Here is a 15,237-nt window from a genome sequence, read left to right on the forward strand (position 1 = left end):
ATGCACTCTTGAACCTAAAACCTTGTTATATGGTGGGAAAAAACAGACAGGAAATCCTTAATGATGCAACAATGTATGTTTATTAGTTGATGTGCAGGACTCCAGAGGAGGAGCAGCGTACAGCTGTAGTGGTTTGAGAGGAGCGAACATGTTCTCCACAGACGTCGCTGCTGCTGCTGCGAGGCGACGGGCGCCACGTGAAGCGGGTCGGTCCTCCCGGCAGGTTCAATCATACCATCCGACACTTTGTTGCATCACACTTTGTTTTTTTCAAAATTATCTTAAATTTCCAAAATAGAGTTCGACTGATTCATTCCAAATGGAGGATAAAGCCGCTTCGCTGCACTCAAGAGCTTTTATACAGGAGAAAGAAAAAAATAAACAGAACTGAGCAGGGAGGAGCGGTGGAGTCCACAGGAAGCGGGTCCGTTTGGACCCTTCACACTGGAAAACCGTCACAGTCAGAATCAAGAGCAAGAGCTGCGGCTACAATCAGAAGCATCAGGATAAGACTAAATATCGCACAGCCGGAAAGAGCAGTTCGTCCACGACGTCGGATAAGAAGCATATTCACACGAACACCAAAGGAAAACCTGTGAGACGCAGAAAGCGAGTAGATCGTTCTTATTTACAGCGCAGGTTATGGACAGCGTGGCGTGGCGGCTGAGACATGCAGAGTTTCAGTGCTCCCTCTAAGCCTTAGTGAGGATGAGACCACGGCGCTCACACAGCGGAGAGAGACGGAGCGGCCATGAGGACGCCACGGAGCCGTCCGCTCCGTCGCTCTGCGGCGGCCGTGTTCGCAGCGGCGGAGAAGCTGTTAGCGCACCTAGAAGCAGACCCCAGGTCAGCTTTAATCAACTCAAATTCTAATTTTGCTTCTGCAATCTGCTTAGCTTTAGCATCATCATACTGTTATTTATTTATTATTATTTTTTTTTAAACATGTTCCACTAGTGGAAGCGAGCAAACACGAGACAGATCTAGGCTACTGTTAGCGCGGCGGTCTATGCAGCGGCGAGCAGCAGGCGTAGAGGGAGCACTGAGTGGTTCACTGCTGTCACATCAGTATGTCCAGGTCGTCTCCGTGGTCGTCCTCCTCCGTCACGCGCAGCGACAGCACCTCCTCGTTCAGGAACAGGCCGCTCAGACGCTCCTTGCGCGCCTGCCGCTGCTCCTTCAGCTGCCGCTTGCGGAGCGCCTTCTGCTGCAGCTTCCTCTGCTTCGAGCGTTTCTGCGAGGAGGAGAGGAGGTGAGAGACCGATCGCACGGCGAGGGCCATCTGACCCGCTGCGCTCACCTTGGAGTCCCGGATGCGCTCGGCGGCGCTGGAGAGGTTCCCGTCGCTGTGGGCTCTGCTGATGTTGGCCACGCTGCTGCCGCTGCAGGCCGACGCCGTGCCGCCTGCAACGCAACAACATCCACGTCTGTCGCATTTTGACATCCAAAAGCCACAAGTACAAAGAAAAGGTTGAAACCTTGAATTTATTTGTTCCAAGCGTGAAAACAAAACTTGATTTTCAGTCATTTTCTAACTTTTTATTGGGAGTTCAGTACAGACTGTTTCCCCGTCATGTATATTCATTTCTAGCCAAAAGAAAAGTTCAAACGTTTGACTATTTATTCCCGTCTTTGTAAAATGGATGATCTAAACAAAAAAACCTCCACATTATATTTATCACACAATCTGAGACATTTAAAAGCTCTTTGGTTGTATTCTTGAGTTTTATAAATCCAGCTCAAGAAGAAAGAATCTGAAAACAGATTTTTTTCCCCACACTGAAAAGGTCAAAATGATCACAAACAAAATGTGAAAAATGCTTCCATGTTTGGAGAGAGAAAGTAGGGATGCCCCGATACAACTTTTTCACTTCCGATACGATGCCGATATTGCAACCTTGAGTTTTGGCCGATACCGATATTGGTCCGATACGATATCAGCGCGAATCATACATACTTTCATTACTTATTTTGTGGTGTGGAATGTTGGAAAAGGCTTGATCAAGTGATGCTACACAGACAACAGTCAGCAACATGTAACCGATTGGTTACAAACATTTTAACCTTCAACATAATACCTGCAGTGTTCTACAGTTGAATAAAATAAAAAAAATAAATAAATTAGAAGAGGTTTAAAAATAACCTAAATAACTCCAATAAAAACAAATTATACTTTTAAAGTGCAAACCATTCAAGTCCACTTCAGTTATTTTTTACTGTCAGAAAAGCTGGAGCGGAAAATGGACTGCTTAATGGAGCGCTTATATCGGAGATTTTAGATGCAGTCCGATAAAATCCGATACTCGTTTCTTGGCTGATATCGAACCGATATCAATATCGGATCGGGACACCCCTAAGAGAAAGCTCAGTGACGTCTCACCTGCAACGGAGTTGGAGGCGGTGGAGCCGGTGGAGGAGCTGGCCGAGCTGACCATGCTGGCGTTGCTGCTGCTGACGCCGCCCGTGCTGGCGCTGCTGTGGCTGCTCCTCTTCCAGCCCTCCCGGGTGCTGCTGGCCCGCTGCCGGGGGCTGTGCTCCCGGATGTAGCTCCTCACCTGCTTCAGCTTCTCGTCGGTGAGGCAGTTGAGCTCGATGATGAACTCGCTGTCGGTCGGGGAGATCTGAGCGCACGGGTCGATGATCTTGATGATGTCCAGCTGCTCTCTCAGGCCCATCTCCGTGCTCACTTTCCTGCTCAGGTACTCGATGTACTCCACCTGCAGGGGGAGACAGTCCACTGTAGGCCTGCACGTCACCCGGGGTCGGCCTCCGGCTCTGAACGGCGCTTCACCTGCTCGTCGTTGGTCATGGCGCTCCAGGGCAGCTCATCCAGGTTGCGGTGTGGGTGGGGCTTCGGCTTCCTCTTGGAGAACAGACACGGTGAGCTTGGCACGCTCGGGATGATATCTGACAGCACGTCGCTGCCGCTGGCGATGTCGCTTCCCGGCAACTGCAAGGAGAGCAAAGACTCTGATGAAGCAGCGGGAGGCACTCCCAGCTGAAAGACGCTGCAGGAGCAGCCGCCGACGGCTCACCTGCCACTCAAACTCGCTGTCTGACCAGTCCCAGTACGTGCTGATGGACGAGGAGACGTCGCTGCAAACGCTGCCCTCTGGGAACAGGTCCAGCGACGTCAGTTCCTGGTCGTCCAGCAGGGAGTAGCAGTCGTCCTGATCTCCTACAGACACGGAGGAGAAGAGCTCCTCGCTGCACTCGGAGCTGGCCACGCTGGTGCCGCAGGAGGTCAAGTTCCACCTGGAGGAGTCAGGAGAGGACGTCAGAGAGAGGGACCACTTTCAGGACGCACGTATGTAAAGAGAACAAACTCTCCACTCGCCTGTTAGAGTGGAAACGGTGCAGAGGGTCCGTCCGGTGACAAGACGACAGCTGACAGCCGAAGTCACTGACGTCCAGCGTTCCCACATCGCTGAGGTTGGCTCGTTGGGAGAGGAGAGGGAACGGCTCCTCTGGGGCCAGGAACTTCTCATACAGAGACTCCGACATGGCTTCAGGTACCTGACAGAGGGGGAGGGGTGAAGGTCACACGTCTGGACTGCATCACTTTACTCTTATCTCACTACACTGAGCTCTGCGGTCAGAATTAGACACAATTGTTGTTTAGGTATCTGCTCAAAACCTGTAATTATTCGCACAGGCTTACACACGTCTTCTCCCTCAGTGTATGTAAATATAGTCGTCATAAAACCAGATTCAAACGAGTTCAAGCGTGTTACGGAATGAATCTAAGCCTGTGCTTAAAAAAATAAAGCAAAACAAAGTCTGTCCGAAATAAACGAAAACATATTTTCCCTGTATTCAGTAACAAATCACAAACTTTTATAGGACAGGTTCGAAGATCATGTGAGCTTTATATAATGTGTGAAAAGAGAGGCTAAATAAAACTGAAGTGTGTGTGGAGAGTTAATCCTGTCAGCCAACACAACACAGGCTAACCTGGTTAGCTTAGCTGCTCCAAACCTCCGCGCAGCCTCCACTAAAGCATAAAACGCTTCTTTCACGCACACAGATGAAGCCTGGCGGTTTAAAAATCGGACAGACTCGTGTTTAATAAGCTACAGAGCGGATTATACCGACCTTTCGTCGTTCAAACTGCGGATATTTTCACCTCCTCCATTAGCGATCCTATTCTTTTCGACGATGACGTGCGGCGGTGAAGTCTCGCGAGACTTTCAGGTGGCTGACGGAGTCACGTGACACCAAGGCGGAAGTCGGAACATAAACAGAATTTACGATCAGCTGATGAAATAAACGTCTCGATTTAGATTTATTCCCTAATAACCGGTGCACACTGCACACCGGGAAAGGGCTGGACATGTCCGCGAGCCACGCGAAGGACTGCAGCTTTCTGGGAGGAAGGATCCCGCCGGAAATCGAGTCATTCTCCAAAAACCTGCACGATGTGGATCAGGAGCTGTTCAGGAAAATACTGAAAGGTAAAACACGGGTTATTGGTGGAGGGTTTATCCTGTTTTGATTGTCTGCTTTGGGGATTGCGACTTGAAATTAATAAAAAATGAATAAAGGTTTAAAGCTTGTCGGTGAAGTGTTATAAGACAGGGTTGGTCACAGCGGATTGGTGCTGAGTGTTCAGGATGAGTCGACATGCAGCAGTTCCGCTCCTCACGCGCAGGGAGTGACTGTAATGCCCGTGTGTCCAGCTGTGGTCAGCGCCCTGGAGGGGAAGGACAGCAGGGAGGTGCTGAGGGCCATAGCGGAGAGCAGCCCCCTCCCGCAGGACAGGCTCGCGCACATCGTGGCCGGGATGCACAGGATCCTGTCCGAGGCCGTCCGCGTCCCCACCGCGTCGCTCCGGCAGGAGGTGAGCAGCGGCCGCCCCAGGGACCAGGACACCTCTACCGATTACAGTCCGCACGAGTTTGAAACGTGTAAATTCATGTTAAATCTGTGAAAATCAAAGCAAAAGGTTAAAAAAAAAAAGTTGATCCTGAATGTAACAACTCTTTAAATTCACCAGCAGATTTTAAAATGTAGAAATTCATCAAAAAGATTCAGCTACAAACATCCATTTCTGAAGCGGCTCCTCTTTAGTTTGCTCCTTCCTCATGAAACTTCAGTCAGAGAGTTTTTGGACAGCACACCTCATGTTTTCCAAACTCTTTTCACTTCGTTCAGTTCCACTAATTCCGTTTGTTTCTGAGTGTTTTCTGTTTTATTCTCCTCGGTCGGGTCTGAGTTTAGAGTGCTTTAGACCTGTTTCACTGGATTCATTCCACCAGTCTGTGTCTAAACCAGAACAGATCTGATCAATCAACAGTCAGCAGACAGCAGAGAGACCTTCTGCTCAGAGGACTGATCATCCAGCAGACACCACTTGTTTCCACGTTTCATACCGATGCTTTAAAATATAAAAGTATCCCGTCTGTCTGTGTCTCTGTCTAGACTTTTAAAGAAGATCTTCGAGAACTGAAGTAAGGAGTCATTTCTTTTTCTCTCGCATCTCGGTGTTCTTGCTCAGTTTCTAACTTCTGGGTTTTTTTGTTCCTTTAGGATCCCTGAAGACTTCATTTCAGATTTTTCCAGCGTGGTTTTTGGGAGTCGGTATGTTGAAGACGGTATTTTAGAGCCTGGATGTGCTGCAGATTCACCTCAGAGTTCAGCTTGTGTTTTTTTGCGGGGGTCTGACGGATGTGTGTTTGGTGTGTGTGCAGCCGTGCGGCTCTGGAGGCAGCCGCCTCCCAGAGAGACCCCCGCCTCCCCAGCATGGAGGACTTCAGATGGAGGGTGGACGTGGCCATTTCTACCAGGTGAAGCTCCCGCTCCCTGACACACAGGTCTCCAGCGTAGTTTGGTTTAAAAAAATACCACAAAAAAAACTTGCCAGTTTGATTGTTTCCTGATGTGTGTGTGTGTGTGTGTGTGTGTGTGTGTGTGTGTGTGTGTGTGTGTGTGTGTGTGTGTGTGTGTGTGTGTGTGTGTGTGTGTGTGTGTGTGTGTGTGTGTGTGTCAGCTCTTTGGCCCGGGCGCTGCAGCCTTCGGTCGTCATGCAGATGAAGCTGTCAGACGGGAAACTCCATCGGTTCGAGGTGAGCCGCCGCTCTGCTCCACGCTGAAGAAAAGTCTCCTCAACACTTTATTTGTTCACTTTAATCTGAGTGAAGGAGTTTCAGACGTAGAGCTTTAAAACTGCTCTTATTGTGGAACTGCAGGCAGGACTGTGTTCCTGCTCTCCTAACGGTCCTCCGTTTTCTTCTGTTCACACTCTGGTCGGCTCGGGGATGCGGCCGTACTATGAGACGTGGTGTCCAGGTCTTCGGGACAGGGTCCTGGATTGGGGGGGGGGGGGGGTTCTGACTGGCCCCCGGTGAGGTTACAGGGTCATACGGAGCATTTTAACGTTCCTCCAGGAACATCGTCCGTCTCCATATCCCCAGAACAGAACTAAAGGGAGACCAGGAGGACGTGGATCCAGGGTCGTGGGTTCTGACCCCACGGGGGGACGGGGGCCGAGGGGGAACTGGTTTCTGATGTGTCCCACTGGATTGTGTCTCATCGTTCATGTTAAAGATGTGTTGTAACACGTTGAGGCTAGCTATCATTAAGGGGAGGGTTTCCTCACTTCCTGGGTCTCCCTAACATCGAGCGGCCAGCCACACCTCGAGCGTCTCGGTGTTCCAGGCTGCTCTGATGGGTTCGGCTGGAGTCGACGGGGCAGCAGGATTTATTGTATCGACGTCAAAATATTCCTCTTGCCAGGCTTATTATTTCAACCAGCTGGGTTTAAAGCTTTGAACTTGAGCAGTGACTATATTTACTCTTCACTGAACTCTCTTCAGCGCCCTCTGATGAGCTACTTTTCATTTAGTGGTTTCCTGCTTCACTGTACCTGAGCTCAGGATCCCTCTGAGCTTCGGCAGACCGGTCCCTCTGGGGGTTCAGCCGCCTCGGCTCAGGTCCCAGGGTCCTGGATCACAGGACAGGAAGTTAAAACGCCATGATCCTCCTGCACTGCCGCTTCGTCTGGTCCAGCCTTTAAATCAAATTAATGACGATGTTTAAGGTTCCTTATTGAGGTAGAACTGCAGTTTTGAAGAGACCAGGGAGGGCGGCAGCGCCTGACCCACCTGACTTCAGTACTAGAGAATCCTCCCCCTCTGAGGGTGAAGCTGGGTGAGGGTTCTACTCCAGGTTGTAGTGTGTGTGGTGTATGGTGTGTATCAGTCGTGTGCCGTAGTGCGAGTTTTTCTGGAGGCTCGCCTCTCCCTGAAGAAAAACCTTGATCCAAGCACCTTTTCGGCCTCACTCAGACAGAGCCGGAGTGGGTCTCATTTCCAGCCCTGGAGTTTCAGAGCTCAGACCGGCCCACTTCAGATCCCACTCACTGAAATCATGGAATTCTAATCTTACATATGAAATCTACAATACCGATGTTCTGCAAAGCCTTTTCTAAAACATTTCAAATTCATTGCAAGTAAGGGTTGCTTTTAGTGCTGTCATGTGATCAAAAAAATTAATCTAATTAATTACAGGATTTGTAATTAACTAATCTTATTAATCACATTTTAATCGCATATCTGCTACTTTAGGTTCCCCAAGTGAAGAATTCAAATTCTAGGGAGTTAGAGAATAGTAGTGCATGACTCATCGAATGAATGCACCGAGAAGAGAAGATGTGAAGTGTAACATGCCTCTAATAAGACAACAGTTCCATTCACACTGAATTACCTCTCAAGTGTGCTATAATTAATCTTAGATACATTTTTAATGCGTTAATTTCCGGTGCATTAAAGTGACAGTCCTAGTTGCTTCATCATTTCTAGGGTTGCAAAGGGGCGGAAAATTTCCGGGAAATTTCCAGAAACTTTCCTTTCGAAGTTAAGCTGGGGAATTTTGGGAATATTCAAAATTAGAAACTTTCCATGGGAATTTATGGGAATTTATGGGAATTAACTGTAAATCTGGGGTAATTTAAACAAACTGTATCATATCCAAACATAAATGTAAATACTTTTTGTCATAAGCAGACATCCATGCAAAATAATACCAAAACAGCATCAAGAAGAAAACGGCATCAAATTTGAGGTAGCTACCACCATAATTAGCCAGCCTCTTAAATGGTCAATGAAATGAAAAACAGTTTACATTTAGCACCTAACTTACCGCTAGTTAGCCACGGTAACTGTATTAATACATTTTTATTTAAAGGTGCATTACAGAGTTTGCACGTTTTATGCAAAACAACACCCCCTGCAGGCCTTGGGCGTAACTGCAGCTCAGTGAAGTGCTTGTGCCTGTGGCTTGCGTCCATGTACGTGCACAGAAGAGGGGAATAAAACTGCATTAGCAGCCTTGGCACGCAGAAGAGCTGATCTATTCGCAAGAATGGCTTCAACTGAAGTAAGTAAAGTTACATTTGTAACTTTTGGTCAGCCTCCTTCCTGGCTCTGTTAGCAGCGCTGCAGTAACCTTTAAGTGTCTTCTGCCTGGTGGGTCTGTGCTGGAGCTGTGGCAGTGCTAGGAGCCGGTCTTTTCTTACTTTCTGGAAGATCCATCCTCAATACTGCGAGTTTCTGCTCGCCAAGCATCTGGCGGAGTAATGGCGGACAAAACGAAAGCTAAGGAAATCAGGCCAGCGGGAGGCGCATTACGTCACATCATCTCAAATTCTCCCCAAAAAAATTCTGGTGCCGTACCGGCACTGTGACTTTCAAGTGACTCTTTTGCTGTTAGCGGTACTTTATGTCAGGGCACATTAGGCACATCATTGAATATTTGTAATATATTTATGGTGGAAAATAAGTATTTTTGAAGTTTTAAACTCCTTAATGCACCTTTAATATTTGCAAGTTAACAGGGTTTGGGTAAATATATTTACCCCATGATGTTATCAAAACTTACTTGACTTTATATCATCTGCAGGCTCAAATGTGTGGCTTCAGTAGTCTTGTGCTTTTAGCTCCAAAGTTTGGCCTCCAGGCATCAAGAAATCAGCTGTGCACGTGATGGAGGAATGCACAGTGCATGTAGGGGGCGTGGCCTCAGTAGCCCTGCAGTAAGCAGTGTGCTGTGTGCATGTGAGTGAGGAGTGTACTTGCATTGAATCTAATTGTTTTAGCAAAGACTATGATACAATATATTGCCCCCAACTATATTTAAGTTCCCTGTTAAGGGCCAGCCTTCAGTTTTGTAAATTTCTTATTTATTCCCGTTAATTCCTGTTAATTCCCATATATTCCTGTTAATGAAGTTTATTGAATACATGCTTCCGTTTTTGTACAACTACTATGTTCCACAATTGAAAAAAATATATTCAAAAGGAATGGGAAGAAGTGTAAATTTATAAGCCCATGGAAAGTTTCCAACTTTGAATATTCCCGGAATTTTGCAACCCTAATCATTTCAGAATCTATGTTTCAAATATAATCTTAAAAATGAAATAAAAATATAAAATATTAGATTTAGAAAATAAACTAAGAAAATGTGCTTTCTCATAACGCTGATCTGTTTTTTAAAGAAACATGGCCAACGAAACATTACCAAGCGTCTGAGCCGTGCTCTGGCCTCTGCCACTTCGTTTATGAGAAGATTATTGTCCAAAGACAAAGGATCTCATCATCAGTGCTCATGAACACAGACGCCTCAAGTGTTTCTGGGTCACAGGGCTCCAGAGTCAGTTTGTCATGTTTTTTGCTGATGAGCTGCTCTCACAGGTGCTGGTGTGGTGGACGGTCTTCACAGCCGCTTGTAGCCAAAACATAATAAACATGAACAGCAAAGGAGTAAAAAAAGTGTTAAAAAGTCAATGCTCTTTCTTCACCTCGGTATGAAGAGGCTCCTCCTCTTCCTCCTCCTCCTCCTCCTCATCCTACTACTACGATTCCTCCTGCAGCCGTTACATAATCAGATTACTGCAGAATTAGGAGATTAACGCGGACGACATCCGATGGACGCACCTGATCTGCTCTCAGTCTGGAGTTCAGTCTGAGTGAGGCTTCAGACCACAGCTGCACACACACACACACACACACACACACACACACACACACACACACACACACACACACACACACACAGACACACACACACACACACACAGATGGGCGTCGGATTAAAGCCGGAGCGTTTGCGTGTCTCCCTCCACCAGGTGCCGGTCTCCAGGTTCCAGGACCTGAGGTACAACGTGGCGTCCATCCTGAAGGAGATGAACGACCTGGAGAAGAGGACCGTCCTGCGGATTCAGGACTGAGCTTCTCCTCGTTCCCTCCGTCACGTCTGAGCGTTAATCTGACGCTGCCGGCCTCCAACACGCCGTGACTGGGGACGGCGTTATCCTGCAGCTCACTGACTCTAAACCCACCTCCTGCGCTCCCTGTGGTTTTTACATTAAATGTCTTGATAGTATCTTTGTACGACGTCTTGTTTTCTCATTTTGACTGATCCGGGTCACATTTATATTAAATGTGCTTTAAGTGTGTTAAAAGAGGAAGGATGCTGGGATGAGTGGACAGGAGTTCACCGGGTGAAGCTGCTTCATGACTCAGAGCAGTTTCATGAAGTTTTTCTGCTTCTAATTGAAAGTCATGTGACCTGAACAGTCTGCAGACGGGAGGCTGCGGCTCTGATGTGTAAAAGTCAGACTGAGATAGGAGGGAAGATCCTCTCTGAGTGAAATCATCATAGAATATGTTCTTCAGATGTTTGAATAGAAGCTTTTATTAAATAAAAAGATCAGATCTGTTTTGAAGTGAGTTTGGGTTCATTCTCAGCACATACATTAAATCCATCCATCCTTTTCATTTTATGGAAGTCTTGGTCACAGAAAGCTGGAGACTCTCAGAGCTGAGAGGCTGTCAGGGTTCTTCAGGTTTCTGCAGAAGAGACAGAAACATCAGGAAATGTCTTCAGACTGCAGGGAAATTAGAAAACATGTAAACTGATCACAGAGGAGCACAAGAGTCACAAATCTTCCCAGGAAAGAGTCTTTATTCCTGATGTTATACCACTAAACTGCTCATATTGGTTCAGTCTACTCATGTTTCTTTATTCTATTTAATGTTTGTAAAGTTTCTTTAGCATTATAAAACCTGAGTGGAGAGAATTTTCCTCAAAATAAAACATTTAATCATTTATTATGGTGATTAGTAATGGTCTTAAATTCAAATTTCTCCTTTAAGAAAATTACATTCATTCTTCTTCTTCTTTGAGCAGAACATAAACAACATATCGGATGCTGAAAGTGAGTCTTATTATAAAAACTATGCAGCATTTCAGATGTGATGTTTGCATAATGCGTAACAAGCACCGGAATGTTTTAATAGTGTGACTTTTACTTTGAAAGAGACTGTTCTATAGTCCTTCAGAGTTTTCTTTCTTTTTGTAACATTTGGAGTTTTGATGGAGTGATACTTTTTTTCTCATTCAGAAGATTTTAGCCTCTCCAGGATTAACCTTTGACCCCAATTTGCAGAGGTGAAGTCTTCATTTGTTTTTTAAGCTGCTCATACTGTTTCCCAACGACAGCTGTGTCTCTGCACAACTAGAATATGGCATGTGTGTGTTTTCTCCTCTTCATGACAGCTTTGTTCAGATGTGATCTGTATCTGGTGTTCAGTCCGGAGAAGACGATGCAGCATCTTTACTTCTGAGAGTCTCTGAAACACTCTTTTCATCCCGACTCATGTTTCCCGCCTGTTTCCTGTCCGGGCTTTCATTCAAGATCAACAAACTGTGAATTTATTTTGTAATATAATGCAAAAGTTGTGTATTGCATCTTGTTTTTTATTACACACTGTTTAGGGATTATGGTTGCAAGAGCACTGTCTCGTTTCAACAAACACCTCAAACAGATTTCCTGTCTCTCTCTCACACACACACACACACACACACACACACACACACACACACACACACACACACACACACACACACACACATTTCTTTGCAGCCAAATCAGACGTTGCATAAGCATGAGGTGGAGTGACTGGAGTACTGCTGGCCTATTTACACACCAAAATTTCAAGGTGTGTCTGTTTGTGTGTGCTCAAGTGTGTGTGTGTGCATGTGTGTGTGTGTGTGTTTCTGAATTTACATAATACACCCCAAGTGTCCTGATTTGCTAATATGTCAGTGTGTCTGCGCCCCATGTGTGTCAGTCCGTCAGCGTCTGTGAGCGGGATTGAGTTCAGCGACCAGACCGGACGACCTACATTATGACGACGAGCTGCTGCCACCCTGAGGTGGACACTGACTGACCGCCTGTAATCCCACACACACACACGCTCGCCACAGCGGTCAGGAACCAGGCTCCAGATGAGGCTAATCACACCGGGCAGGTTATGATATTTGTTCTTAAATAAGGTCATTAGCTGTGATTTGGACCATAACCTACTTCTGCTCCAGCTCTGAGCTGAACTTCACTCTACGTTCACCTCAAGACTCCTGTGTTTTCACTGACAGAGATGACATTTCAGATGTGTTTCTTTAAATAAATAAAGTGGTAAACTAAAAACAGCCTATAGATTAAAGAGTTTATGAGCCCAGAAAGAGTAAAAAATATCTAAATCAGTCAGAGTTGAAACAGGTAAAACTAAAATAGCTGAAAGAGTTGGAATTCTCTCTCAACCACTGATTTAATGATGTTGGCCTGTCTGAATGTAATAAAACCAATAATGTAATAACTTCTCAATAGTGTAATCAGATATTTGACCCATTATCATAATTATATTTTGCAAATAGTCCAATAAGTATATTTTATATAAGTTTTAATTTGGTAGTTGTTTTTAAAATCCATTGAAAATGTAACATTGTCAGCAAAAATGAAAGTTAATGGTGTCCTTTCCAAATCATTTAGTCTAGAGAGAGGAAATAGGCAAGGCTGTCCAATGAGCCCTTTGCTATTTTCAATTTTTATCGAGACGCTGAGTCAAGGTATTATTTATAACAGAAATATTACCGGAGTGACAATATGTGGCCAGGAGCAAAAGATCTTGTTCACCGATGATGTGTTAATCTATTTAACAAACCCAGACGCTTCCTTTCCGAATCTACTTTCATATCTACACTCATTTAGTGCGATATCTGGTTATAAACTAAACATTCCTAAAGCACAATTACCGTACTTAGTTTCCACTACAAACCAAATAAGATAATTACTTCTAAAATTCAAACAAATTGGGACACAGATTTAATAAATATTGGCGTAAATATTTCAAAGGATGTAACAAAATTGTTTGATATGAATTTTAAACCCTTACATCAAAAAATAATAAATAATTGGTGATATTAGAAGACAGGACTTAATACCAATATTCAGTTTTGAGTCACGTATCGACACTATAAAAATGAGCATCCTGGCTAAACGTTTTGTACTTATTTCAAACACCACCTATTGTCATCAGCAAAGATCAGTTCAATCAATGGGATAAAAGTAAATTCATCCGGCAAGGAAGAAAACCGACAACGAGATTAAAAACTCTTCAATTGTCTGGGGGGGGTGTCTCGCCCTGCCCCGTTTGAGGGACTACTAAATCGCACCCCAGTTTAGAGTGTTGGTATGTTGGTGTTGTACAGACTTTGAAGCCAGATGGAAGGAAATCGAAATAAAACTTACAGATGGATGTCCAAGTCAGGCGGTACTGGGAGACAAAGGACTTATCAGAAAACACATGCAACAACAAAATCAATGGATTAATTTACCACTGAAGCTTTAGCTAAAGTTTGTTAATAAAAACAATCTGCATCGACAGATAAAATATGAAGGTGGGTCTGTAGTGACCTAGATTTTGCGCCAAACAGGATGGACACGACATATAAGAACCGGGCAGGGCTGGGCTGGACTTCATTCTGTACCCTCTTCCACAAGGAAACCATGAGAGACTTTACCTCAATCCGAAGACAATATAACTTAAAGAATAATGATTTTTTTCAGATTCCTACAAACGCGCCATCATATTAACAGTTTCATTGACAAGACAGTGTTTGAAACCGCTGTTGTAAATATATTTATTTGATCATATCAGGACGATTCCGGTTTGAAATTAATCTCCAGACTGTGTAAGGGTCTCCAGGCCACAAACAAATCAAATACAGAATATATAAAACAAACATGTGAACACGAGGCAGTTAGTACAACGCCAACCGAGATACGGGTGAAACATGGCGCTCTCCAATGGAAAACATCTTGTTCAAGTTCATGGAGATATTTTGGTTGGAAATGCTTGAACCGTTTTTTTATAACACCGGCTCAAAGCTCCCGTTACTCTGGCTCATCCAGCTGTTGGAGAGGTTGTGGAGTAGATAAAGCCGACCATTTCCAGCTGTTCTGGTCCTGTTCCCTGATTCAGAGCTTCTGGGGCAGCATCAGAGCAGAGCTGGGAGGAGTCTGGAATTTTCAGATGGCCTTAAACTGGGATGAGACACAGTGGATACAGACGATGAATCAAATTATTTATTTATTTTTATGTACTTGATTTATTATTAGTACTGTTTTAATTCTTGTTTATTTACTGTGTGAGGGTAAGAATGTTAAATGTAGTACTCGTAAATGAAAACCCTTCAGAAAAAGAAAAAGTAATATTGTCAGTATTGTGATGGAGCAGCGTCACATCCATCCACTGAGGAAACATGAGGAAATACATCACGGCTGTAAGAACAATCTTTTACCATTTTATTACCCATCATTACATTAATGGTTTGGCAAAAAAGCTCAATCAGCTCAAGCGGGAACACATGAAACAGCTGAAATCACTTCACTGAAGAAGATTTGAATAAAAAACTAACTCACACAATAAATTAGGCTAAAGAGACCAACACCGAACAGCAAAGTGACTAAAATATTCATGTTCTTTAATTCAAAGCGTGAGCCGGACCGTCACGCTGTCCTGTGAAGTTCAGCAGAGGCCGTGCAGACCGGACTGACATCAACAGAAACCTTTGTCCCTTTTTAAAACGAGTCTCTGAGTCGGTCGTCGTCCCGGCTGAAGCGCCCGCTCAGCGTTCCGTCCTCGTTAGGTAAGAACCGCCACTGGACTTACGCAAATACTCTTGTGCAACAATGACTGGAGCGGTGTGGTGAAACGGCTGCAGCCGGTGACCCCATGAAGCTGTGGTGACCCCCTGACCCCAGGAGGGTGGTGTGAGGGGTTAAAGGTCATGAAGAGCTCCCCTCCCCTCACGGTCCTCCCGTCGGTCACAACACGGGAAAACTAAACCCAGAAGGATCCACAGAGCTCAAAACCCCCGTGAGACCAGGAGACTTCA

The 15,237-nt window shown here is 45.3% G+C and overlaps 2 protein-coding genes across 2 annotated transcripts; one reads left to right on the forward strand and one right to left on the reverse strand.

Annotated features, from left to right (window-relative positions):
* Nucleotides 1–61: 61 nt before the first annotated feature.
* fam199x (family with sequence similarity 199, X-linked) lies at nucleotides 62–4,207 on the reverse strand. Its single transcript, XM_030102515.1, has 7 exons — nucleotides 4,096–4,207; nucleotides 3,338–3,516; nucleotides 3,036–3,255; nucleotides 2,792–2,950; nucleotides 2,381–2,717; nucleotides 1,301–1,404; nucleotides 62–1,234 (listed from the first exon to the last, which is right to left on the reverse strand). Exons 2-7 carry the CDS (start codon nucleotides 3,502–3,504, stop codon nucleotides 1,061–1,063), a joined length of 1,161 nt encoding a protein of 386 aa, XP_029958375.1. The 5' UTR covers nucleotides 3,505–3,516; nucleotides 4,096–4,207; the 3' UTR covers nucleotides 62–1,060.
* commd5 (COMM domain containing 5) lies at nucleotides 4,205–10,710 on the forward strand. The gene is made up of 7 exons (XM_030102528.1): nucleotides 4,205–4,454; nucleotides 4,680–4,840; nucleotides 5,422–5,450; nucleotides 5,530–5,580; nucleotides 5,691–5,786; nucleotides 5,990–6,065; nucleotides 10,124–10,710. The coding sequence occupies exons 1-7, from the start codon at nucleotides 4,334–4,336 to the stop codon at nucleotides 10,223–10,225; spliced, it is 636 nt and encodes a 211-aa protein (XP_029958388.1). The 5' UTR covers nucleotides 4,205–4,333; the 3' UTR covers nucleotides 10,226–10,710.
* Nucleotides 10,711–15,237: the final 4,527 nt, after the last annotated feature.

The sequence above is a fragment of the Salarias fasciatus genome, chromosome 2, assembly GCF_902148845.1.
Source record: "Salarias fasciatus chromosome 2, fSalaFa1.1, whole genome shotgun sequence".
Classification (NCBI taxonomy): domain Eukaryota; kingdom Metazoa; phylum Chordata; class Actinopteri; order Blenniiformes; family Blenniidae; genus Salarias; species Salarias fasciatus.